The sequence below is a fragment of the Hermetia illucens genome, chromosome 3 (assembly GCF_905115235.1).
Source record: "Hermetia illucens chromosome 3, iHerIll2.2.curated.20191125, whole genome shotgun sequence".
Classification (NCBI taxonomy): domain Eukaryota; kingdom Metazoa; phylum Arthropoda; class Insecta; order Diptera; family Stratiomyidae; genus Hermetia; species Hermetia illucens.
Window position 1 is genome coordinate 31956409 of NC_051851.1, and position 27980 is coordinate 31984388.

At 43.0% G+C, this 27980-nt stretch overlaps 1 protein-coding gene across 2 annotated transcripts in view; it reads right to left on the reverse strand.

The window, feature by feature from the left end:
• Positions 1–854: 854 nt before the first annotated feature.
• Positions 855–27980, reverse strand: part of LOC119652980 (methionine--tRNA ligase, mitochondrial) — a 114645-nt gene continuing 87519 nt past the window's right edge. The window contains exons 6-8 of one of the 2 annotated variants that reach the window (XM_038057390.1): positions 1592–1786; positions 1288–1419; positions 855–1257 (exon numbers count right to left, since the gene is read on the reverse strand). In XM_038057390.1, the coding sequence (XP_037913318.1) occupies positions 935–1257; positions 1288–1419; positions 1592–1786 (650 nt within the window). In that variant the 3' untranslated portion in view covers positions 855–934. Of the gene's footprint in view, positions 1420–1591; positions 1787–27980 lie in introns of both variants that reach the window. The other variant, XM_038057389.1, reaches the window with a different exon arrangement.

Sequence of the window (27980 nt, forward strand, 5' to 3'; positions counted from 1 at the left end):
TGCAAACCCATATCGATCGCGGATATTCTCATTTCACACGTGATCAAAGCGGGTCACGCCACCAGTGCAATGTAACATCTTCGTCCCCATTACCGCAAGAAGCCGTTCATTGTCCTTTATAGTCAACACTCAAACTATAGAGAGCGACAGACGGACGACATTGCAGTAAATTTTATATTTGGGACGTGCGCTGATACGTCGATCACAAAGAACACCAGTAGCGGAATGTCACTTCATCCAGGTGGCGTTAATGCTTGAAACATTTCATTACGCAGTTCTCCATTGGCTGGTAGCATTGACTCGAGATATTTAAATCGCTCAGTTCTTTCAATGGCAGTAATCCGCCCCTCCAGATATTTAAATCGCTGAGTTCTGGCAATGGTAGTAACCTGCCCAGAACTGAGCGATTTAAATATCTCGGGTCAATGCTATAAGCCAATGGAGAACTACGTTATGCTCCTCCTTTAGGGAAACACAAAACCTTTTATACCTGAAGCGTCAAGCTTCCGGTTTACCGACTTGTTTAAACTTTTCTTTGGAAGGAGGTATTGGCAAAAGTTGTATTTGATTTGAGTCCACCATGCCACTATTCTATGTTATCCTTCCCAAGCCATAAATATTTCATGTTTGAACTTCATATAAATCTTGGCACTTCTGTGTTTATTAAAAAGATTATTTACTTCGGCAATAAGTTATCTGACTTGCGATCATATAATATAACATAATCCGGAGCAGGCTTCATTTTCCGGTCTCAATAAAAAGCGGATAACGTTTGAAAAGCAACGTTACTCCTGAGTTAAAAACTCGCATAACTTACACATGTTGTAAAATTTCCAACACGTTTCAACTGAAAAGTAAAATCCAAACTTTTTCCTGCAAAAACGTTTGTATTTCGCCATTTTCCATGGCTACACACACCAAATCCTTTTCAAAATCACGTTTTTGATACTTTTTTCAACTTTTTCGTTTTATCCGTATCCAAAACAATACGCTGGAATAGTACGGTGGCGCCGCTTCCTAAACTCCTCTCTCTCCACACGTTCGCATTATCCAGCTGAGTGCCCTCGTTTCCTACTTTGCTCACGGTATGTAACCAACACCTTTCGTCCTGATCCACGTTCAGCTTATCCAGTAATTTTTCACTGAATCCCGGTATAATCGGTTGCAATATTATGGCGCACACCCTTAACGTTTCCATCGTAAGCATGATTATAGTTTCAAGTTTCCGGCCATTTTCAATATTCTGCTGCGGCTCCTTGGTAATGTTCGTTTGGGAAACCGCCGGTTGCGGTGTGGCGGAACTTTTCAATTCCCAGGGTTTCGTGCTCTCAAAGAAATTATTGGCCGCATGCAAAACACCCATAACTTGGTCGACAACGAGGTAAAAATTGTAGGAGTCATAATGCTGGGCGGATTTATCTGAAAAATGTGGAAATATGGATGAGAGAGAAGGAATTTGCGATGATAACAGGAGGGTAGTTATCGATAGTGAGTGGATTGAATTCAACAGGGTTGAAAGTGGAATAATATCAAATTAGGTTATTCTGACTATGGAGGAAGCCAGTCCTAGGGCGTAGGTTTGGGCACTTACCCGGGAGCTCCTTCAAGGCATTTATCAATCGTTTTGTACAATCCTCCTTCAGTAGCTCGTTTAATTGGTCTGGATGGAGTCGAGGAAATACTTGGCGGGGATTTAAAGACTTGGCACAAGCCCTTGATAACAGATTACCCAGAGTATCTGCTAGCTCAGAGTTCAGTATCCGAAGCACTTTAATGTCGCTGTAATCTAAAACGAAAAAAAGAAACGAAAATTAAGGACACGAATGAGTTTTTTGCATACATCCTTACATTCATCAACATTTTTATAGACTTTGTGTTTTATGACTGAAATAAACTGATGCCTAAATTTCACATGAATCTCTAGAAGGATGGCTGATATCGTTCTCTATTTGCAAATTTCATTGCATGTAATGTTCGCATCTATAAAGAAGATTGAGTCCTTGGAATAAATTTAGGGGATTCTCTCTTCAAGTGAGAGGGAATACTATCATTTACTTCATATAGACTTGGCTTATCGACTTCCTAATCTTCTAATTTCTCGCTGGAAATCTCAGTTTTAGGCGTATATGGTTAGGTAACTCTTCGTATGACAGATGCAAAATTCCGTTCGCCTCGACCAGGGACAATCTGGCGAAAGAATGTATTTAGTAATATGCAACGCTTCTTCGCTCATATTTTAGCACCCTTAGCGTTCCCAATCTACCCCATCCAATTTCTTAATTAATTCACTTATGTCAAAAATTTAATATTAACAAGCCGGGAAACCGGAAACTGGGCGCTTCAGACTTGAAAGATTTTGTGTATTTCTTATATAAAGACATTTGAGTGTGCGTAAAATATGCACATATTATATGAAAGTATCCACTTTCGGGTGATATTGACATTTATAGTCTTGAATTTGTAAAGAAGCGACAAATTTGACCTATTATAACTTTATTAGTAATAGCGCGATTTCCACTAAACTTGGTAGGATCATGCTCTATGTTATAGTCTATATTTCTGCAAAATTTCGTAGTGCTAGAATTGCCTTAAGGGGAGTTTTGAAGCCGATTACTAAAAATGATTACTATTATTAACTTTATTTGAAAAGATATCGGTATGGAGGGTATTTCGGAGCCTAGGCACCATATAGTAGCAGCCTCTTGATTTTTTTCAGATTTTTTAGTTTGGCGGTTACTGAGAATGAGTCCGATAAAGAAATGATCACTTTCGAACTCCCGCACTCCCCACCTTTTCAATAAATTTCAAAGCTAAGGTCGGCTTCGGAGTACTAACCGAGACCTTTCATTTGATACCCCACATGACTATATTTGGTAAAAAAAAAATTACACCCCTCTTTTGCATGTATGGGGAACCCCTTTAAATTCGACGTAAAAGGATGTAACTCACTGCATGCATGAGCGTTCATAGTTCCCAGCATCCCACCAAATTTGGTGTCAATCTTTATAACCACCTCCGAGAAAAATGCGTGTGAGGGACAGACAGACGGTAAAATCCGCATCGGTTTGGTCGTGTGCAGGCTAAGTGCCTCGAAAACAGACATATGGCGAAGGATTGCACTAGCACCATTAATAGATGTAAACTGTGTCGAAAATGTGGAGAGGAAAATCATTTGGCGAAGGACTGCAGTAAAAACCCTCACTGCCTTCTAGGCAGAAAAACCAAAAATCGCGATTGTAATCACATAACGGGTAGCACCAGATGTCCAGCCTACAGAATAGCCTTAAGTGCCCTACGTAAATGAGAGTCATTCAGCTGAATCTAAATCACTGCCAAGCCGTCCAGGATCTGCTAGCACAGAAAGTGTATAAAGAGGAAATCAATGTTGCTATTGTCTGCGAGCAATACAAAAACCTCTGGGAAACAGCCATAAATGAAAAGGACGCAGCGTGAGCTTGCAGTAATCGAGCCTTACAGGCAGCAATGAAGCACCGCGAACACGATTTTGTAAGAGTTAGGATCGATGACCTCTACATATACAGCTGTTGTGCTGCCCCAAGTATGACAATACCAGAATATTGCAAAATGCTAGATAGACTGACGAGAGACGCCAAAGATCGCAACCCCAAAATTATTACTGATGACTTCCACACTTGGGCAATGGAGAAAACAAATGAAAGGGGAAGAATCCTACTCGAGGTTTTCTCCTACCTAAACGTCACCCTGGCACCCGGAGGCGTAAACACCTTTAGGCGTGGAGAGCTAGGCTCCGTTGTAGATCTTACTTTTGTCTGTGATTCGCTGGTCAATCATCTACACTGGCATGTTAGCGAAGAATACATGCATAGCGACCACTAGGCGATATATATTACTATTGATAAGGGACACAGAACAATAAATTCTCACCTGAAGAAACCAGAAACAGGTTGGTCATCAAGAGCACTTGATGAGGATACATTTCTGGAGGTATTGCAGGCACGAAAAAAGTTGCAGTAGGCCATCACGAAAAGTAAAAATTATTGCTTCAAGCGACTTTGTGATGAGGCAGACTCAGATTCATGGGGAAGAGTGTACAAGTCCGTTATGTCGGCAATAAAAAGCAGAAGGTCCCCTCCTATTATATGCCTAGATTATTGTGGGAGATAGTTTCAACATTGTTCCCCCAACATCCGGAAACAATCTTCCCAATAATACCAATGAGCGCCGAAGACATACCTCCAGTAAGCACAGACGAAGTCTTGGACGCAGTGAAAAGGGTCCGGGATGCCGCAGCCCGCGACATTTATCGAATCCCCAACCAGGCGCTGAAGCCGGCAATAAGAATGGCACCAAGCATGTTTACACGGGTATTTACAGACTGCCTAAAAGAAGGGTTCTTCCGCGCAGGGTGAAAAATACAAAAGCTTGTATTGATCCCGAAGACATGTAAGCCGGTAACCAATATCCTATAGCCTATCTCTCTTCTGAATACAATAGGCAAGGTCCTCGAGCGGGTAATCTATAATAGGCTATATCCATTAATTGATAGTGGAGGTTATTTATCGAATAGGCAATTTAGCTTCCGGACGGCTCGATCAGCGGTTGATGCTACCAAACTGGTTTTTGAACTAGCCAGAAAACCCTACGACGAAGAGAAATACTGCGCACTGGTGACTTTTGACATCAAGAACGCATTTAATTCTGCCAGATGGAACCATATAATCAAAGCGCTCATCGCCACCCAAACGCCAAAATTCATTTTAAATATAATCTTCGATTACTTCCGACAGCGGAAGCTACTTTATGATACCGACGAAGGGTCGAAAATGTATGTAATAACGGCAGGAGTTCCACAGGGGTCTGTTCTGGATTCGCAGATGACGTTGGAGTGGTCATAGCATCCAATCACCCCGACGAAGTACAGATATTTGCGAACGAGACTATACGGACGATCAAGTCTTGGCTTAAAGACCACAGGCTGAACCTTGCCGAACACAAGACGGAGTTGGTCTTCTTCACAAAGCGGCGGAAACAAAAAGCTGTTGAAATTTGCATCGAGGCGCATGTTGTTAGCTCACAGCCATCGCTGAAATACCTGGGAGTAATATTCGACTCCAAGCTGAGCATTAAATGCTAACCTAAAGCTTACTGGGCAGAAAGCGGCGACAATCACCTCAACACTGACAAGGATGCTTCCAAATGTAGGTGGCCCGAAGCACAGTCGACGAGTACTATGTATGGGCGTCGGCGATAAAAATCGGAGAAAATCGTAGACAGCTTCAAGCTGCATATCGATTAAGCGCTCTCCGAACATGTTGCGCCTACCGAACAAAATCTTATGAGGCAGCATGCGTGATTTCGGGGATGATCCCGGTAAATATTGTAACCGATGAGGCAAGTCGTCTATACGAAAATCACGAAGCAATCCTAAACAAACAAAGTGAGCGTTTGCGGTCACTAGTTGCATGGCAAACAGCATGGGACCAGGCGGAGAATGGCCGGTGGACACACAGGCTTATCCCAGCCATAAGCATGTGGACTATACGGAACCACGGTGAGACGAGTTACGATCTGAATCAGGTCTTAACCGGACACGGTGGATACAGGAGTTACCTCTATAAGTTCGGTATAGATGAATCGTCCGCTTGTCCTACGTGTGAAGGTACAGCCGAAAATGCAAAACACGTTTTCTTCGCCTGCCCCAGATTTAAAAGCTCAAGGAGAAAGCTTGAAACAGAACTAAATACTCGTTTAACGGTGGAAAATCTGATAAGGTACATGGTGCAATCAAATACAACATGGGACGCGGTAGTTGCAATGGTGAAACGGCTCCACCAGCAACTAAAAGCAGCAGAAGTACAACGGAGACATAGAAGGGAAGCAACTGCAATTAACGCCACCCAAAGCGGTAGCAGCTCGTTTAGAGTGAACAGCTAAGATCTGAACAGCCCCGCGAAGCAATACCGGAACGGTAGTCCCGCGGGGAGAGTGTGGAAAAAATATGGGAGATTTTAGTCGGTAAGAGACCGGCATGCGTGTCCCAGATTCCAGATGGATTTCCCCCAGCAAAAAAAAAAAAGACAGACAGACAGACATCGACTCGATTCTAATAAGGTTTTGTTTCACACAAAACCTTAAAAAAAAGACAGACGGACAGGCATTAAACTGATTTCAGTAAGTTTTACACTTACACGCTTAAGGGAGATGCAAGACGCTGCCTCACCTATGCCCTGGGAGCAACGTGAGTGGGGTGGTCGCAGAATGGGAACTTGTAATACTCTCTTTTATCCATTCACGAACACAATGTGAGTGTAAAGCCAAGCCAAAAGTTTGTTCTAGGCTTATCCAAAACTAGACTTTTTGCTTAAGAATTGAGAGACCCTGGGACCTCATCCTCTCAATGTTGGACCGGACTAAATGGAGAATAACTTGGACCCACCTTTTTGGTCCACAAATCCCTCTTCTGGGGATCTGCAACCAAGAATTTGGGAAAAATATATCAAAATGATTTGCAATTTCGTCCAGGGCAGAGATAACGCTGCACAGTGGGCAGAGGTAGAGATAATAAAATTGTGAAAATTGTATATTGGAAAGCAAATTTCCCCAAAATTTTTGAACACGAAACGCATTTACGAAAAAAAGCTCAGACAAATGCAATTTGCCAAGCCAATCCTCTGGCTGCGACTCAAGCATTCCGCTCAAGCCATGAATCATTACAAAACACTAATGAAAACTAGTCATTTTGGTTATATTCAAGGAAAACCACTCTCAAAATAGTGTCATTGCGTTGCATGTGCAATCGTTTCCAAATATAATACATGTGACCAACAGACAGACGAATAAAAATTAAATTGGATTTTGTGTGGCGCAAAACTTTAGAAATGACACTGTAGAGTGCTGCAATTGAACGTACTCAATTCGAAAGCAACGAACAGAATAAATATTAACTATGTATTGAAAGTTAAAGTCGAAATGCCAAGAAAATAATAGGAAACCGAGTTCATGAAAATGCGGTTTCATTAGAGCTAAAAAAACTAAGGTAAGGTTGTTGAACAGAAAAATATTCGAAAGATTCAAGGTTCAAAATGGGTCACATTTCCTTTATCGTTTCAGGAAAAATTGCAGCATTATCTTATCGAAAAATCTAACATAAGTTGAGAAAACAGAAGGAATTAGATAAGCTGCGAACACAGTTCGACCGTAGAGGTAGATAAGGCTGTGTGGAATTCCTAAGAAGTCAGAGGATGAAGCAGGTGGTTTTGATTGATACGAATTTTACAAGCTGCCCGCAATCACAAAGATTTTAGAAGAGATAAGTACACTTTCTGGGAAGATTATAACAGATTTCAGGAAAGAAACCTTAGAAATTGTAACCCGATTGTAATATATCTCATTTTACCGTTTTATAGGCTTTGACAAGATGTCAAGTTAGCATTAACATTTAACCTCTCAGAGAAGAAATGTCGATTTATCTTTATGTAGCAAAAAATATCCTTCGAAACCTGGCAGTCAATTAATTATTTAAAAGTATCCACAGCCCTTGTATATTCAATTTACAACCTTCGTCACTCATTCATCTGACCTAATTCAGTTGTGTTTATATTTAAAACTGATTCAACCGAAAACCGAAAATTATATTCATTAATTCACATACTATAATTAAAGTGAAAAGCGAACGATTTGGACCTTCATTCGGTGCTGAAATTGTCTAATTTCAAAAGTGTCAAGTATGTTGATCTAACTGTCCCGACCTCGCCTTTATAATTAATAATATTCACTGTCCTTTCAGATATTTCACGGAAGAGCAGTTCAATCCATCAAAGAACAACAAAGAACGTACTCTACAATCTTGAAATAATTAAAAGGATCTGTCATAAAGTCATTACAGTCAAGTTCATAGCATGTCAAGAAACTCTGCTGCTTAAAGTCCTTATCGCAATGCATTTTACAAGCAATAACCAAGCGACCTCTTCCCCCGGGCTGCTTACTTTATATCAGAGAAAAAACCGACCCAACTTCCACAATCCTTTCAACCGCAGGATATGTACATAGTAAACAGGAAAACACAATCGATAGTCGTAGCGGCAGCAAATGGGATAGACACATTTCAACATCACAAAGAAAACCACAATTTTATCCGTTTTATAATGCTAAAAAGCTCAAGTGCGGTTTCATAATTTTCAAACTTTTTCGAAAAGTTGTAGATATTTCAGATGGTATCTTGTATCTATGTTTACCTTCCTTGTAGCATGTAAAATGCTGCACGGATTCCTTCTGTACATTTTCACTTTCGCAGAAGATCTTGCGATATACATAGGTATCATTTTGACAGATATATGTACATCTGGAAGTGTATCTGAGGTTGTTCATTCAATTGTTCTCTGCAAAATTCCATAGTTGTTGAAAATGGAAACCGACGGCGACATTTTGATGGCTTCAAGTTATCCTTTTGATGGGTATTTTTCCTTTTCTAGACATTAATGGTTGGCTGCAAGCTACATGTTTTCTAAAGTTTGCCGGAATTGTTGGAGATAATGGAAGAAGAAAAGCAACAAGAAAAATTGATAATACTTTAGTAGAGAAAAGCAGAAAAGATTCAAATAAAGTACTCACGAAAGTGGCCACAACAGATACTCAGTACTTAGTACTTATGAAAAGGAAGTATGGGGCCTGACCGGGAATTTGAAAAAAAATTCAAAGATTTCATATTCGCGCAAGAGTGTTCTGCAGGGCATGAGTGAGAAGATAAGTTTGACAAATTATCCTCATCTTGAATATTCAATGGGGAATACTGTAATCGTCCGCAATTGCCAGTAACTGAATATTCGCGACGATTCTGCATAGACAGCAAAGATTCTTCCATTTGTTGTTCCATGTTGAAGCGACTAAAAATTTGGAATATAATCATCGCTTCTTTTTAAATTTAATCAACTGGAAACTTTTATAGACTTTGAATTCCCCGACATTTTGCGAAGTTGGCCCTTGGTCTCTCGAAGTCCTTGCCTCTATTTTATTTTTCTCAGTCAAGCGAGTACGTCTTCCAAATGGTTTATCGTGTTAGAAGATATTCTTCGGGTCAAGCAGTAGACTGCAGGATAGATTGATGCGAAATACCCGAAATGCCCTCTTGTCTTTCAAGACCGTTAATGGCTTGTGATAGCCACACCCTGTATAAGGTGACCCTACTATTTACAAAACTCTACGAATCTAGACCGAGGAGTCCAGAAACATCTCCCCAATCCAGGGTGTTATTCGGACCGTGTCCATTGGATAGTTTGCTATCAGGGGTAACTGAACCAAGCCTCATTGATACCTGGTCGCCTCAGTGAGTAAGCCTGACCCTACCGTGCAAGAGGAGGTTATGGCATGACGGACCTCCTAATCCCTTTCATCGTGGGAATCATATGAACACATAAGCGAACACAAAAAGTGCTAAAAGCAAACAAGCGGTACCCCGCGCCGCATACAAACTGGCCCATTAGGCGGAAGCCCATCTCCGTAACACTGCAAGCCAGGTGACCACACCCAAAAAGAGAGAAGATGGGAGGTCAAGCAGTGGAGCCAAAAGTTGGGAAGAGCAAAGGAATGTCTAAGGTATCAAACGTCAGGAAGGAGGCAGATCTCAGTAGTGCAGGTGCCAAATGGTATCTGCGCTATATAAAGGACGGCCTGGAACCAGAGGAAGCTCTTGAGAAAGCTCAGGACAGACCTAAGTCTTCAACATCAGGGCCACGAAAGCTAGGTGCAGTGGAAATCAGGAAATTCCAAGAAACTTAAACCCGAGCCTAAAGGAGGGGAATTTAGGTGCGATCAGGGGTGAGGGCAAAAGCCAAGAAACCCGCCGCGATAAAGAGCATTCGACTGGCCATACTGCGAAATTATTTTCGAAGCAAGTACTCACTCGGGAGGAGCAGGAAATAATTGAGGACCTCATCGTCATGAAAATGTGGTGTACGGTATACGCTTTCGACCAGGTCTTGTGCTGGTAGACTGCGCAGCGGAGAACACGGCGGACTAGCCTAGGACTATAGCCCCTACTACCAGGATAAAAAGTAATAGAACTATCGACATGCGCGGGGAATGATATATCAAGAGGGCAAACACATGATGACGGTCTGCCTTCCCAGAAACCACAGCGATTGAAACGAGGAAGCTTCTACGCCTCCTCATCACTCAAAACATGGATTCGATTGCGATTATGAAGAGTTTTTAGAAGAAGAAGGAGAAGAGCAAAGACAAGCTCCTCATGGTCGGGATGGACGACCGATCCCTTGAGGCAATTAAACATCATGTGTACTCTCTCATTAATTACAGAGTTGGTTGCATACCTGTGCATGTGCACAGGGAGAAATCAAAGAAGGATACTTCGAGGAACACATCGAGTAGTACCTACTGAGGAGAAACCGTCAAATACGTTTTTGGTGGCCGAACCACTCTTCTTAGGCAAAGTGCATATTTCTTACAAAAATTGTGACTGATTATTTCGTCATCATCAAGTTAATTCGGACACAGAACTCCCTCAATTCTCAAATGTAAAATCAGTTCTGCTTCATCCAAATTAAGCATGAACAGGTGGTTATACCTTATCATGATTTCTATTTGAAAGAAAAAGGACTTAAAACATCTCTGGAAAATACACAGAAAGAGCGGAAGATCACACCAAAATCCCCACGCTCATTGATGGGCAAGGGCTTAACGTCACATCCAGAATACTCCCTTCACTAAGGAACCCCACAGTACCGTTGCAACCTTTGTGACGTGCACGGACAAGGCACTTCAAAAAAAATTCAAAATTTCCAATGAAATAGCGATCTAGTCTTTCTATTGCAACTTTGGAACTCAAAAACACTTGGAAGGTGAGGTATATTACAAAAGGGTGAAGAGCTACAAGGAAGTACAGTGCTTCAATTATCAAAATTTCAGGCACATAACCCAAAATTATGCCACTCTGCACATTGCCGCACTGTTGCAACTTCGGCAAAACTAGCAACTGACCAGCTTACAAAGATATGCCAGCTAGGAGTGAAGTGAAAAGTGAGTAAAATCTCTCGAGTCATGCAAACGGTGGGGTAATTCTGACGAAGCTGGACAAATCCTGTTGTATCATACACCCAAGCCGCCAGGAAGAATTGGCGCCCCAACCCACCATCAACACCGGATCCACGCCAATGTTTCGGTATTCAGGCTGCGAAGGAAGCATCCCTGACATCACTTTTGCGTCGGAATCTCCCGCACCATCGGTGGACGGATGGCGAGTCAGAAAAGGTTTCTCAGCAAGTGATCACCAGTACATCGCGTTCGAAGTGGTTGACGCTCTTTGCCGGCGTGTCACTCGGAAAATCGAAGCTCTGCGAAAGCCCTGTATACTAAGTAGCGGCTAGATAGACTGCATTGTGCGGGCATTATTCCCCAAACATCCCATACGGGTTCATGTCAACAGCGCGGAAAGCGTCGAGTTCGAAGAAGCGGTTCTCACCATGAAAAACAAAAAAGCGCCAGGTCCTGATGGACCCCGGCGGAAAATTACAAACTGGTGTTCCACCAACGGCCAGAATTGCTGCTCGGGGCATTCAACGCTTGCCTGAAAAAAGGCATTTTTCCTTGTCGAAAAGGAGACAGCGCTGCTGTCTGCATACCGACCGCTTTCGGCCGGGAAATTGCTCGAAAAGCTCATCAGAAGTAGACTCGCTTCATCGAGCCGAGGCACAGCCGCCGATCTCGGCGGATAATACTCTACATAGCTTGTTGTCAGAAATGCCTTCAATTCCGTAGGATGAACAGATATGCTAGGCACAGTAAAAGACTTATTCCACGTGCCAAGCTATCTCTTGCGGATATTGAGAGATTTCAGATAATCCGTTCCCTTCCCTATGAGACGCTTTAGGGCCAGATGAGGATGGAAATCACGCCGGGAGTAACATGGATCCCTATCCTAGCGCCAGACCTCTGGACTGCTTCCTACGATAGTCTCCTGAGATTGGATATGCCCGAAAAGTCGCACCTGGTCGGCTATGGCGACGTCGTTGCGACGCTTGTTGCCGGACGCACTGTTGAACAGGCGCAAAGCAAGCTTGGCATAGTAATGCGGCGGGCAAGGGGATGGATGAATGCTCAAACTAAAGTACTCATCTTGACTTGAAAGAGAATTCCGGCTCTGCAACCCATATCGATCCACGGGTTGACTATAGAGTCAAAACCAGCGCACGGATAGGGATACAGGTGGAGTGTCGGTCTTGAGTCAGCTAATGGCGAATGTTAGGGGCCCTATATCTACTAGGAGAGTCTTCTAATTCTTCTTCCACTCGTACGGGAATCTTGGGAATCCAAAACCTTTCCCAGAGATCGGAAGAAGGGGATGATCGCCAAGATTCGAAAGGACCAATTGCAAAGGTATCTGAGTGATCCTGCCATCGCAAAGATAATAACCAAAATAATTTTGGAACGCATCAAGGAGCATTTCAGAAGCTCGGCAGATAGCCGAGTGATATCCGCTTCGGATTCTCCTGCATTGGCCACATCAATACCCTGCGGATCTTATTGTAACAGTGGATGGAGTTTAGATATTCACTTCATCTGCTCTTCGTCGATTTCGAGAAGACAGTGTATCTAAAGTACACTACACAGGAAGGCAACTAAGGACAAACTAACAACTATTCTCAGAGCGAAATATGATGACGAAAACTTTCACGTGCTGCACCGAGGTAAAATCTCAGAGAAATTTAAAGTTCGAAGCGAAATCCGTCAAGGTTGCATCTTGTCGCTGATACTATTCCTTCTTGTCATCAGTGACGTTTTTCATGCTAACTTGTCAAGAAGACGTCGAGGGCGTCAATGGACCGGGATATCTTTACTTTACTTCTCTCACCATGATGCGGCCAAATGACTCTGAATTTAAAAAGACAGGCAAGTAGAGTTGGACTGAAGATCAACACCAAGGCTGCCAGCCTCACTGGTCATCGCATTCCTTCTATTTCAATTGATGTACAGAGCATCGAAAACATTAATCAATTTTTAAGGTTTTGTATAAAACAAAACAAAACCCTAGATTGTGATACCTCGTTGGATAACTGATAAATCGTAAATATTTTTAGGCACATCCGCAAACCAGCTGCCATTTTTTTTTTAAATATCCTGTAAAGAAAATTGAACTTTTTAAATTTGTGCTAACTTTTTTAACTTTCAATCGTCTACAACGACCTATTTAGTTAACGTACAATTGTAGTTATTGAGGTCATACAGCCTCTTATTCTACATATAAAAATTAAATAATAATAATAATAAGAGTCACATATTTCAAAATATCTAATTCAATAGCCGAAAAATCGGCCATGTTTATAAAAAAAAATTAAAACTCGAGTATCTCGAAAACGGTTAACTTTGGGGTAGGGTATATACGGATGGGAAAACGTGAATAAGAAATTTCTCACACAAGATGAACACAAAATCTTTATGCCCGAAGCGTCCAGCTCCGGTATTCCGACTTGTTATATAATATTTAGGAAGAGTCGTTTCTTCCAAATGGTCGCACCGGACTTGATATCACCCGACGCAATAACAGTGTTAGTGTTTGTTGCCTTATCTAAAATCTGAAAATACAGGTATTTCAATGCGATCAATTTGATGATCCTGGTCAGTGCTAATATCATTCCGTGTTAACACATGGGAGTAGCATATGGAAAGTTACCACCATTGTTACTCAGAAGATCCAAGCCTTCGTGAACACGTGTCTGCAACGTGTGATCGTCTTGCGCTGGTTTGATGCAATTTCGAACGAAAAACTTGGTGGAAGCACAGGTCAGTTATCCGTGGACGTGTTGATTGAAAGGCGGAAGTGGCAGTGGATAGGTCACATATTAAGGAGAGGCGACAATTCCATTCCACGGCTGATGTAGTACAGTTCTAAAATCATTGCGTTTTGCGGCGGTTTCCGTTTCCCTGATGAGCGCGATAACAAATTCCTTTTTATCACGGCGGATATTAAAATGAAGTTCCGGGGATTTCCCACACTATTGGAGCTTAAGCACGTCAAGCCCGCCATCATTTGTAACGGTCAATACAACCTTGAATCCTTTCCGTTCAACGATTCCGCAGTCTACCAGATCATCCCTTCGGGCCGTGGCCGATAAATTGCGTAACCGCCGAAAAAAGGAGCATTTTTGATGGCTTCAAGTTAATCAGTGTATCTGCCGTCCGATCAGCAAAACAGTCCTACTGTCGAGCGACAGGTGATCCATATACGCGGTCGATGTTGAACTTGGAGGGTCGCAGCTGTCCGTAATAATCCGACACCGGATCCGCCTCGATGATCCTTCCAGACTATAAAAGCACATTGCCATTAGCGTGGCAAGAGGGAGAGGAATACTCTCCATGTTCCCACCATCTTACTGCGCTGAGGCCCAGAAGCAGGACATTGTATCGTGGGAATTCTCGTTTTAGTTGGAGAAAGCGGGCGTTCTGAGGACCCTCGATTGAGTTGTCAAGCTATTTTCAACAGCTAAAGGTTATAGCCATGAAATCAATCCCCATCCGAGGCGTTGTTGACGCTTCGAAAGCAGTAAGATTTCGAAATGTGCAGATGTTACGATAAGCAGGGAAGATTTTGAGTGTATTCTTAAACATCAAATCAAAAGGCTAAACACCGAAGCAGATGCTTACTATGTTAATTCGTTACTTAGGAAATACTTTCAAATTCCCAAACACCAAAATGCCTACATTCTCCTTGAATTTCGGTTTTTCGAAAAACTATGTATGAAAATCCAGTGCAATCCTTGCTATTAATTCAATATTTCAGTATCCAATTTGAATTTTGTCTCAATAACAACTTATGGCTTTCCTAATTTCCGCAACTCATATTCTGCGACTGCTGGAAGAACAGAAAAGAATCAATTTGAAATCTGACAATGACAACAAAAAGCAACAACCCGTAACATATGGCATATCATTTTTATTTTCAACTTCCTTGATGTGGCTTGTTCCCCATTCCCCAAATCTACATTTCATTTATTTTCAAGAAAATGAAAGTAAATCGAATGTTATTTTCCAAAACGATTTTCCCCTTTCATTCCACCGTTAAACTTAGTTTTCCCACGAAAGTCACGGGAAAGAAGTGCCAGAAAAACAAAAAGGAATCCAAGAAAAGGCATGGGGAATTTTCAAGTTTATTGAAGGAACTGAAAGGGTTTCACCACTGGAGCATTTGAATAACTGAAGATGTATCCAACAGATTCTAATAACGTAGCATCAAAGATATCAGACTTCCGACAAGAGGGATGTTCACATGGTGTGTGCGGGCAAAAGATAGGTTCGGAGTGATGGAAAGCTATCGACGCGACTAAAGAGAAGAGAACTCGTTGATAGGGAATTCAAGAAGAATGATAAGATGGTTTAAGCTTGTAAGAGAAGGGTCCCCGGTTTTGGGATTTCAACCCCAGACAGGTAGCACATATGCTTCTTTGAGGTGAATGGAAAATTTATTTCGCGGACGTGCTTTGTAAAGTATGCAAACTTCTTCAAGGATTTTCTAGAACGTTCTTCTTCGGTTTTATGCCCCAGCAAATTTAAGAAATACATTAATTACATATAAGATATCTGAGATGTGTGTAAACCAACTGGTGCTGTGGTTTTCTATAAGCCTTGTTGATATACGATACAAGTCAGGAAACCGCGCCGCGGCGCTTCAGGTATGGAAGGTTTTGTTTGCTTCTTCTGTGAGTATATTCGACTGTAGAATTATCCCATTTGTATGTAGCCCTTTATATAGATGCATTTAGCAAGCCAGATTTAGTACTTCGGGTTGTAAATTTACACGGTAAAGAGAACTTTGAACTACTGTAACTTTATTACTAATGGTATGACTTTGATCAAACTTAGCGATAATATGCTCCATATAATATTTTATAACTCTGGAATAAACTTAAAGGGGGTTTCACTGAATTTTCCCAAAAACATGGTAATATACTATTATTAAATTAATTTGAACAGGTATCAGTATGGATAGTATTTTGAGGCCTGGGCACCATATAGAGGAAACTTCACGAATTTTTTCAGGTTTTTCTGTTAGGTAGTTTCTAAGAATGGGTCCGTTAAAGAAATCATCACTTTCCACCCTTTCCACTCCCCGCCTTTCTAACAAATCTCAAAACTAAGACCTAACTAAAACCGGCTTCGAAAAGCACTAGTCGAGACCTTTCATTTGATACCCCACATGACTTTATTCGGTGGAAAAAAATTTTACATCCCCCTTTTACATATATGGGAACCCCCCCCCCCCCCCCCCCAAATCTCAACCTAGAAGGATATCGCTCACTGTATGTCTGGGCGTTCATAGTTCCCACCTTCCTCCTAAATTTCGTGTCAATCGTGCGGATAAGGGAATGCTCGGCGGATGCGTAGGAATATGCACATGTACGCATTTGGAGGTGTGCGTGTATGGGCATGCTTATGCGCAGGCCGGGTAGGTGGGAAGTAAACGCCCACCCGGGGATAAAAATTGGCTATGGGAAGGATACCCAGAAATGAAACCAAACAGTACCGGCGGCTTTTAGACGTGGACAAGCAGGCTCCCGGCCGTCGATATCCCTGGACTGCAGTGCCAGGTGCAGGTGGTGGATTACTTGGCCACCGTTGGATCGAATACTACAAGTAGCCTGAAGAAAGAGATTTAAAAGGAGTATATCACTCCAGAAAACACCTGTTCAAAACACACGAAAAGATAGTGGGGTGACTATACCTGGTCCGAACATGCCGCAGGACTTATTGTTTGATCCATTTAGGAGAAGCTCGACGATCCTGCGATCTCCTCCGAAATCAACGTCGATGAAAGAAGGAAATCAGGGAAGCTCCCGGAAGGCCAATAAATATATAAACGCCCAGTGGGAAAACCAAGCAGAGGAGTTGTGTCAGAATCTAGACGAATCATCGTTTGCTCTACTCGGAGGTAAAATAATAGAGTTGTCTGAATTTATAACGGGCAAACACAATGTGCGCCAGGCCATCAAAAACATACTCCATACCATTCGTGTACTATATAATGTTGCCAAGGACGAAAAAAATGCCTCGAAAAAATCAAGCGACACACAAGCAACACAAGTAACACCCCCTCAAAATTCAAAGGGCGGTAAGCTTGAAAAGAGGGGTAGAGAGAGTGGAAACGATTTTTTTCGGATCTTCACAGGACGCGAAAAGGCAAAAAGGCAAAAAGACCTCTCACCGGCAAAAGGGAAGGCAAACAAAGTTACCAAAATCGTAGAAACTGCGGCGCGGCGCCGGCGCCTCCAAGGGAGGCAAAGCCCCAAAAAGGAACCAAGGAAGCATGGACCAAGGTTGTGGAAAGAAAAATGTGAAGATTACCGCTCGAATTAATTATCATCCCCAAAAAAGGTGATATGACTTACGCCGATATCCCCAGGAAGGTCAAATCCGATCCTGAGCTGATGGACCTTGGAGAAAACGTGAGCCGAATCAGACGCTCTCAAAAAGGAGATTTGATGCTAGAGTTGAAGAAGTCTCCGGGCAAAATAGTAGAAAACTTCCTCGGCAAGGTGGAGAAGTCCTTGGGAGAAGAAGCACAAATACGGGCCAGAAAGCAGGAGATTGTTATGCAATGTAAGGACATTGATGACGACTGGTAAAGTAAAAATAGATTGGGTCGTTTGCGACTCAGGGAGCAGGTGTCCCTCAAGCGCTGCTTTAGATGCTCGGAATTTGGCCACATAGCGGCGAAATGCACCAGTGACCGTGACAGGTCAAAAAGTTGCAGAAAATGTGGTGGAGAAGGCCATATGTTCAGGGAGTGCAAAGCTGAGCCTGAATGTATGCTTTGCAAGGAAAAAAAGGGCGTCGACTATCGGGACGTGGCAGACAGCAGCAGATGCCCAGTGTTTAGGAGAGCCTTGAATGCAGTAAAGAATTAAGGTTGATACAAATCAACCTCAACCACTGCGAGGCAGCGCAAGACCTTCTCTCGCAGACCATCTATGAGAAGGGAATCGAAGCTGCCATAATCAGCGAGCCTTATCGCAACAATAAGAACGGTGCCTGGACTGCAGATGTAACTGGCAAGGCGGCAATATGGGCGCGTGGAAGTCAAGCCATTCAAGAAGTGATGGAGTTTCCAGAAGTTGGATTCGTCAGGGCAAAAATAGCTGGTATCTATATATATAGTTGCTATGCTCCACCAAGTGCGACGATAGCAGAATTCGAGGAAATGCTAGGTATGCTAGTCTCGGATGCAAGAAGTCGAAACCCCAAGATTATAGCGGGTGATTTCAACGCTTGGGCCGTGGATTGGGGCAGTCGCACTACAAACACCAGGGGCCGTTTCCTGCTCGGGTCGGGCTCAATAGTCGATCTGACATATGTGAGTGCCATATTGGCGAGGAGAATGACAGGGTTTGTTCGCGAACATTATACTCACAGTGACCACCAGGCGATTTTCCTCCAGATCGAATATGGGCCATGCGTCAATGTGTGTTCCCGTGAAGCTGAAAACCGGGGCTGGTCCGTGAAAAGATTTGAGGAAGATGCATTCATAGAGATGCTATTGGGAGGCCAAAATCAAGGTGGAGCGGCTACAGAAAAGGTAGAGCAAATGATGGAACGCATAACAAGAGCATGCGACGCTGCTATGCCGAGGCAACGAGTTCTCGCAAAAAGGCGCTCAAACTATTGGTGAAATGAAGAGATCGCGGGGTTACGGCACGCATGTTTTCGAGCTAGAAGGATCTGCCAACGATCTAGAGGAAGACCGGACTTCGACGAGAAACGGCTAGTATATGTGAACCTTCGAGGTACGCTGAAGCAGGCTATACGGACCAGCAAGCGAGAATGTTTCAAGGAACTTTGCGGAGAGGCAGACTAAAGCCCCTGGGGAACAGCGTAGAGGATAGTTATGAAAAAGATGAGACGGCGAGCATCACAACTGACCTGCCCGCATCTTCTGCTCGATATCGTAATGGCGCCGGTTATCAAATACCTAGGGTGATGATTGATGCTAAAATCAATTTCAAGGGACATCTGGACTATGCCTGTGAGAAAGCGGCAGATATCAGCGTATCATTAGTACGGATGTTGCCTAACATTGGAGGCCCAAGATACAGTCACAGATTACTTGTAGCCGGAGTGGTTCGCTCCATTTATACGCGGCACCAGTTTGGTTGGAAGCACTAGTGTGTGAAAGTAATCGTAGGTGGGTAAATATGACTCACCGCTTAATGGCGCTAAGGGTGTGCAGCGCCTTCAGAACAATATCAGTGTTATTGCGGGAATGATCCCGATAGACATTCTGGCAAGTGACACACGCTGCCTGTACGCGACAAGGAAAATGAATCCTCCTGAAAAGGATGCAGAATACCGAAAAGCCGCAAGGCGAGAGTCGCTGGAGAAGTGGCAGCAACGGTGGGACGACTCGCAGAGGGATCGCTGGACCCACACTTTGATTCCCCGTATTGCGGAGTGGATCCAGCGACGACACGGCGAGATTAACTACCATCTGACGCAATTCCTGTCACAGTTACAGGAAGTACCTGCACTAATTCAGGCTGGATGGTTCTCCCTTTTGTCCTGAATGTGGTTGCACACCTGAGGACCCGGTGCATGTTATGTTCCACTGTCCACGATTTTTCTCAGAAAGGAGGAGTCTATTAGACTCCCTGAAAACCAACCTAAGCCCGCAGAACATCGTCGGGGAAATGTTGAAGTCGGAGGGCAATTGGTGGTGAACTCCGCAATCAAAAGAATACAGGTGGAACTTGGAAGAGCGGAGCGCGCAAGGAGGACGCGAAGAACGGAAGGCGTGGTCGCTTAAAGCGCAGTCCACCCCGCGAAGTAATGCTTCGCCGCGATTCCGCGGGGAAGGAAGAAGGAGAAAGTGAGGGGTGGTTTTAGTGGGTGAGAATCCCACACGCTGCTGCAACCTAGCGCGGCAGTGTCTTTGTAAGATTTCCACCTCCATCCATAAAAAAAGACAGACAGGCGGACAGACAGTTTTGTTTTGCAAACAAAACCTTAAAAAGGGTACAGATCACGGAGAAATATGAGTAATTTTCCTACCTTTCCCTTCTTACTATACTCCCTTTTCCCGCATGCGTACTTTGTTCCTTGAGGTGAATACCTTTCGAGCATCTTTGTTCAATCTGTTTCATTCCACAAAAGACATTTACTTCTTCCAGGCTAATAAAAAGTAACTTTGTTGACGAAAATCCTCATACTTCTTCCATTTTAGAGTCTACTGAATTGATCTCATGAGCCAAACAAATGGAAATGTTGCCACCATCCCAGCCCCGAAACAAAGGATTACGAGGGGTTTTGTTTGAAGCAATAAGACGAAGGGAAGCGATAAAACAAACCTGTAAAATTCAAGAAGAAACAACTTACCATGCAGCAGAGGAATCAAAGTTGAATTATAGCGAATCGATTTGTATGGAGTCAACCGAAAACAACGCTCAACATTTTGCCTAGCCCCAGAAAAGTTTTCAGACGAGAGACAAAAGTTATTTACACAAATCACCCCCTATCAGCTTTGTCAGCTATATTTTAAATATAAAAGTGGATTTATGGCACACAGAGGCAGATTTAATGCTGAAAATGATACTTCAAATTTTCCCAACATGTGTACGGGTTTTCCGTTTTAAATCCCATTTTTATATGCAACTAACCATGAAAACTACTCACAATAGCTTTATTCAATTACTTAGAGTAGGGAAAATGCTTGTGATTTCATTTTATAATGGGAATTCACTGAAAAAACGACTTTTTTCTAAAATGTCCCCATAAATGTTTGCTTTGGTTTAATCTAAGGTTCGGAAGGGTTTTCGGGAAATCCCCATGTAGAAGTATAATACTTTGTTTTTAAGAGTGGGCAGATGGTTTGTTTATTTGTTTATTTAGGGTTTTATATTTATATTCAAGGATAAATTGAGTTCTGAATTGCATACCAGAACGGAAGAGGAAGATGGTCTTTGTACAATATTCACTTGAATATTCGCTCCCGGTATACGGTCATATATGTATTTCACAACCCGGCTTTCTTTCCATTTCATGGCATGCATTTATATTTTCCAATTTACTCCAAAATTGGATGCCATCTGAAACATTTTTACGATAATCTGCATCGCATTCTATTTAACGACCAAAAAGCAACCAAGATACAATGACAAGTACTTCGCTGCTTTTATGTTACATATTTCAACTGTATATGTACATTCACTAGAGTGCCAAGCATAAACGATTAGTCGATTAGTTAATCATGTTTTCAGTCTTAGTCGTTAATTTTTAATCACAACCGGTGAATCAAATAACTTGTGATTTATATGACTATAACTTGCATCTGAATCTAATGATGCGGTGTTTCCAGCGTTTAATTATTTGAAATAATAAAAAAAAACTTGTTTTTTCTTTTTCGCTGGTGTAGGTATTTATTCTTGCAAATACCAATATTTCGGGAACCACTTGTTCCCTTCATCAGTGCAAACAAGTCTGCTCCTCAGTAGTTTTATTAGTTGTATTTATCCTAATCTAAATCAATACTATATGCTATACTATTCTAATTGTGGCTAAATTAGATTTTTAAAAGACTTATATCTAGATCCGGACAAAGGTAATGCGATTGTAATTATGGATAAGCAACATTATGACAACCTAGTAATGGAAAAATTGACTGGAGGAAACTACTTTGAATTGAGGAATGACCCGCTACCAGGATCCACAAAACAACAAGAGCATTTTAGAAACCCTCAATATCGTTGCCGAGGAAGGTGCCTTAACCAATCAATAACCGTTTCCGGTAACGAAAAATCTGAAGCGCTGTTCGCACTTTCGTCGGAAGAAAATTACGAAAGTGACGAATCACTATCCCGCAAATTTTTTTCACTTTTCACCTCAATACGTTGTGTAAAACAAACAAATGGAGTTGCTGTCCCTCTATCTGTCAGTAGCACGTACTTTGTTTGGAAATGGATACACTTTCGGACGTGAAATTAACTGAGAAGGTTGGAACGGTAAACCGTAATGCATGAAATAATAATCATCATCAACGGTGCATCCGGTAACCAGTCTAGACTTGCCTTAATAAGGAACTTCAGACATCCCGGTTTTGCGCCTAGGTCCCCCAATTGTGAGTGATTAACGAGCGGTTGAAAGGCAGACACATCGCTATCTGCAGTGATAGCCAGGCTGCATTGAGAGCATCGAGGAGTCCATTGATCACCGCGAAAATCGTTTAGGAATCCAGAAACCGTTTGAACTCTAGGTTCAACACGGTGAAACTACTCTGGGTACGAAGTCACTGTGGCGTAGACTGAAATGAAACCTCAACTACTTTCGCATGCCATGACCGGAACCAGCAATTGGAGTACCAGTAGCATTGGTTAAGGCTGTCTTCAAAAACTGGAAGCAAGCTTCCCACAATGTTAGACACAACAAACTTTTCCTGCGAGAACTGCAAAGTTTATCCTATCGACAAGCAGGAGGACTTTCAGGAGTATTGTAAGCATTTTGGCCGACCATACTTCACTAGCTGGCATACATATGTTCAGAATAGGAATTATTCAAAATGATACGTGCTCCTCTTGTAATGAGGATGCAGAATCCACAGATCATTTCCCATGTGAATACCCCGCCTAAGGGCGCATCAGATATCAGACCTTCGGTGCCTATGTTCTCCAGTTGCGACGGATAGCATCAATGCCGCGACACGTTAACGAATCCGGGATATTCCGTTGTAAGGGGGTGTCGAATACAATGGGCCACCACGGTCTGAGCACTCAGCATATTGGTCTACATCATCACTCCACATACAAGGCAGAGTCTGTCACGTTTTATTTCTACCATGGATGATTGCCCTTATAGACTTTAGAAGCTGGATCAGACCCAACCATATAGATTAAATGGCCCACCCATCGTAGCTTATTTAGCGGAATTTTATCATAACTAAACGGTTGCGGAATCACTCATAAATTTGGTCATTATGCAGCAATCTTTCATTTTCCTGTAAAGGTACTAACATTATTGAGACTTCTTCGTAATTTTATAATACTTAGTAAAAATCTAAGTTGGGAGACTGTTCTGGATAACAAAATAAACTGCAGAAAATTGGGAATGGCGTATCGGCTAAGTACATTCCCGGTATGCAGTGCGTATCAGACAACATCAGGAGAAGCAGCATATGTACTAGCAGGGATGCTGCCCATAAACATCTTGGTGAATGAAGATCGGCAACTCTACAACAAAATGTATGCAATTGGGGAGTCTAGCGTATTTCGACGACAGCTGGCACGGTGGGAATATATCGAAGGGTGGCAAGGCGCTCCATCGCTCTCAATTTGTTTAAATGCGCTTCTATTCCCCCACGACTTCACAAGACGCCCGTACTCCTGGTAACCTGCGCCAAATGCTCTTGAAGCGACCTACTCGTCGACCATCTACGGTGAATGGGTTCCGCTGCATGTCATAGCCAACAGTGCCATTGTCACCCCTCCTTAAGGTATGACCTATCCATTGCCATCGAAATTCAGATCAGTGTCACCGTCGTCACGCTTAGATATGCTCGTACAAATTGATTGACGCCTTCGAAACTCTTCCCATTAATGCAGGTAACCCGTCACACTGAGATCGTTGATTTTGCTAGTGTTTATCTTCAGTCCAACTCTAATTGCCTCTCTTTCGAAACCCCAAACCATTTCGCTAAGTTCCATGGCCCGGTGTCAAAGACGAGGGCAAACAGATGTAATCAATGTAGTCGAGTTTTTTGAGGAAAGATGCCATAGCCCATTGAATTCCTCCATGTCCCTAGATAAGGCAGTGTGAAGAACATCACCGACAAAAAGTAGAAATAATATCAGCAAACCTTTCGACCTAAAATTCCTCTGAGATTTCACCACCATACAGCATGTGATAGTTGCTATTAGTTTCTCTGGAACGCCCCTCTTTCGTGGAGCCCACCAAATATACTCTCTGCCCATGTTGTCGAAAGTTTTTCTTTTTACGTCTCTTTATCCTCACATTTTTGTCTACCCCTTTAGTTTTCCCGATTATCAATCTATGTTTCATAATTCCCATCCCGTCGTTCATTTAAATACAGTATTTAATATTTCAAATAATTAATTTTACTAATTTTTTTAAAATAATCCAACAACTGGTCTCTTTCCCCTAAATTGCAAAGTCCAATTTCAATTTACTTCAAATTCTATTTTTTCATAATTTTCCAATGGTCGAAGCCAGAATTGACCGAATTAACCTTTCGTTGACTCTCATAAGCTTACCCATAATAATAATAAATATGGCTATGACCAACAACATTCCGTCCGAGGAGCAGAAGGGCTGCCGAGTTGGGTCAAGGGGTTGCAAAGAGCAACTCATTATCGACTCGGTAGTTGTAGGACAAGCAACTAGAGGCCAAAGAAACCTCTTCAGTAGCTATATCGATTATGCCAAGGCTTTCGACAGCGTTCCGCATACCTGGCTAATCGACATCCTACATCTGTATCGCATTGATCCGAAACTAATAAAGTTTTTGGCGACAGTCATGAAAGGATGGCATACCACCTTATCGGTGCGTACATCTGAGGGTGCTAATACCTCAGAGCCCATCCGTATACGGAGGGGCATCTTCCAGGGGGATTCGTTGAGTCCCCTTTGGTTTTGTATGGCACTGAACCCCCTTTCATGGCTACTGAATGATGCTGGAGGGCATGGTTTTGCAATAAAGTATGGCCTACGTGCTAAGTGCGAACTGACACACTTGATGTACCTAGATGACATCAAGCTGTAGGCTGGTACTGACAACCATCTTAGAAGTCTGTTGCGAATAATAGACATGTTCAGCCGTGATATTCGGATGGAGTTTGGATTAGACAAGTGTCGAATCCAAGCCATCCGCAAAGGTCACCACGAGCCGCATACCGGACATAGCATTGGTGACCTCCACATCGAAGCTATGACCGAGACAGACTTCTACAAGTACCTAGAAATTCTGCAAGGAACCCATGCTCGAGTTGGTGATCTGAAGGAAGCTCTGCTGTCCGAATTCCTGCGACGTGTAAAGCTGGTGCTGAAATCGCATCTCTCGGGGAAGAATAAAATGAGCGCGTTGAATGTATTCGCTATCCCTTCACTGGCTTATGCATTTGGAATATTGCCGTGGACGAAGACCGACCTGGAAAACGTCCAGCGGCGGATACGGACAACTATGTCTCAATTCCGAATGCATCACCCAAAGTCTGCCGTGGAGCGGATGAACCTGCCTCGTGACATCGGAGGTAGGGGCGTGGTTGACGTCGCGGCACAACATCATCGCCAAGTCGACTCGCTACGCGCTTATTTTTACAGCAAAGAGCAGGCGAGTCCCTTGCATGCGGCTGTCTGTAAGGCGGACTGTGGGCTGACTCCACTTAACTTGAAGGATCGATCTTTCAATCCTCTGAGTGGGGTGAAGTCGGACCAAGAGCGGATCGATGAATGGAAGTCGAAGGCAATGCACAGTAAACACGTGAATTATCTTTGGCAGCCATTTGTCGATTTGCGCTTGTCGAACAGATGGCTGTGTGCTGGGGAGCTCTTTGCTGAGACGGAGGGGTCCATGTGTGCCATTCAGGATGGCGTGGTCGCCACCCGAGCTTATAAAAAGCTCATCATGAAAGAACGGGTGGAGAACGACCAGTGGAAAATGTGTGGTTCGGCGTTAGAGACGTTGGACCATCTCATTTCTGGCTGTACTGTTATGGCACCGGTGCAATACATCACCAGGCATAATGCTGTATGTAAGGTTATCCATCAAAACCTTGCATATAAGCATGGGCTGATCACGGGAACATGTCCGGTTTACCGATATGAGCTGCAAGCAGTACTTGATAGTTCTGCTTACAGCATGTATTGGGACCGGCAAGTTCTGACTGATCGCCATACCGCACACAACAAGCCTGACGTACTGCTAGTTGACAAGACGGGTCGCTCCGCGTATATTATTGATGTTGCTATCCCCCATAATAGCAACATTGAACGGAAATACGTGGAGAAGAAGGTGAACTATGAGCCATTGGCTCGGGAAATCAAAGAAATTTGGCGTCTCGAGCGGATGGTTGTAGTTCCCATAATATTGTCAGCTACAGGTATTGTACCTAAATCCCTCACGGCTTTCCTTGATGTCCTGGGACTTTCGCACAGTCTGGTTCAAACCATGCAGAAGTACACCATTCTGCATACGTGCTCGATGTTGCGAGGAGTACTCAACGGATTCTCCCACTGACCTACCACCGGCCACCACCACCAGTGCCCCTTTAGTTTTTAAGTAGGTAGGATCGTCTAAGCCTAAATGCTTGGCACTTAGTGCTAGTATTAGGTAAAATCCGGCATCTGCCGAGATTGTGATAACTCGTAAATAATAAAATATAATAATCGTTGGCGCAGCAATCCAATTGGATCAGGGTCTTGAAGTGTGTTTGAGCACTTCATTCAAGACTGTAACGGAACACTACAGGATTACGTACACTGTAGGAGGCAATGTGGTCAGCATTGCGCTCGCCCGAGGTTACTACCTAGATTTGACTCAGGTACTCATTCGACTAATATCCGACGTCAAATTACGATACAAATTCCACTGACACCAGTGAGGTTTGAGCCGCAACCTTCCGTACAACAGCCTTGTGCTGTAATCACTCACCTTTCTGGACACTTGCCCATATTGCACATTATCGAGTGCGGGCAAGCGATTGATCGTGGTTGGGGGAAACGTTAGGCTGCACACTTTAACATAACAAGTACCGGGAACGAAATTAGCGAGACCGCGATCGGCTGATTGATGGAGCAAAGCCGAAGGCACGACTTGCAGGTGGCATCCATTGTAACCCTCAGAAAGGCGTATGGAAGTACACAGAAGATGACCATCCGGCTGCCAGCAGAGGCAGCACGCAAGCAGCTAGATGTCGGGAAGGTCCGTATTAGATGGGTCTATCGCCTTAGATAGCAAATCTCATTGAAGAGATGCTTCATGTGTCTCTCGTACCGGACATCTAGCGAGAGTGTGCACAAGTGAGGTTGATTCGTTCTAGACGATGCAAATGTTGTGGTGAAACAGGTCACATTACTCGGGATTGAAACAACGATCCCAAATGCATGTTGTGTGATGAAAATGAGGGCCTGGATACCGGGCATATTACTAGATCCACTTTCGCTGCCTTGTCTAAACTCTCAGTTATCTCAGCACCAAGATCAAATTGAGACTGTCCTGTACTAGTGTCTTTCTGTGTTACTATACGGGGGTATCACATGAACAATGACCACCACTGTTTCTCAAAAGCTCCAGCCTTTCGTATCATTAGAATACGCTGGCCTGATATTATTTCAAATAAAGAACTTGTTCGGCCCAAAAAAGGCAGAAGAATGTTAGTGACAGGCGCCACGCATTATAGCCTAATCTCCTAAAATGGCCGACGAGTGGGCCGCCGAAGAAAATAACAATTCAAAAAGCTACTGTGTAAATGTTTAATACTCCACAAAATAGTAAACGAGAGATATACATATATTTATAGCAACATAGTGCGGCAAACTGGGTAATCGTGTTTTGATCGCTGCCATTGAGAAGTGAAAACCTGAATCGGTGGAAAGCGTACCGCATGCGAGGACTCTCAAACGAAACTCAAGCAGAAGGTAATAGTCAGCGCTAAAAAGAGAAACATTCCAAGAAGAGAGACATTGAGCGTGGATTCAAAAACGAAGTAAGAATTAATAACAAATTGCAGGAGTCCGCCATAAAGGAAGTGTAACGAATAATGAAACCAGCATTGAGGAATACCAAAACTTAGTAAATCGAATTGCGGCAAGGATGGCCTCTTTTGAAATAGCAGGAAACTCAAAATATTCAATCAATGTGATCAATATGATACTGAAACGGAATCTCAAAGTTTCTAAACCGTTGATCCCTTCAAAATCCAGAATACTTAACGTTCTGTTCGCTTCACCTCCACTCCTGAAGACTTCTGTCAGTATTCTTTTCAAAATTCTGAAATTCG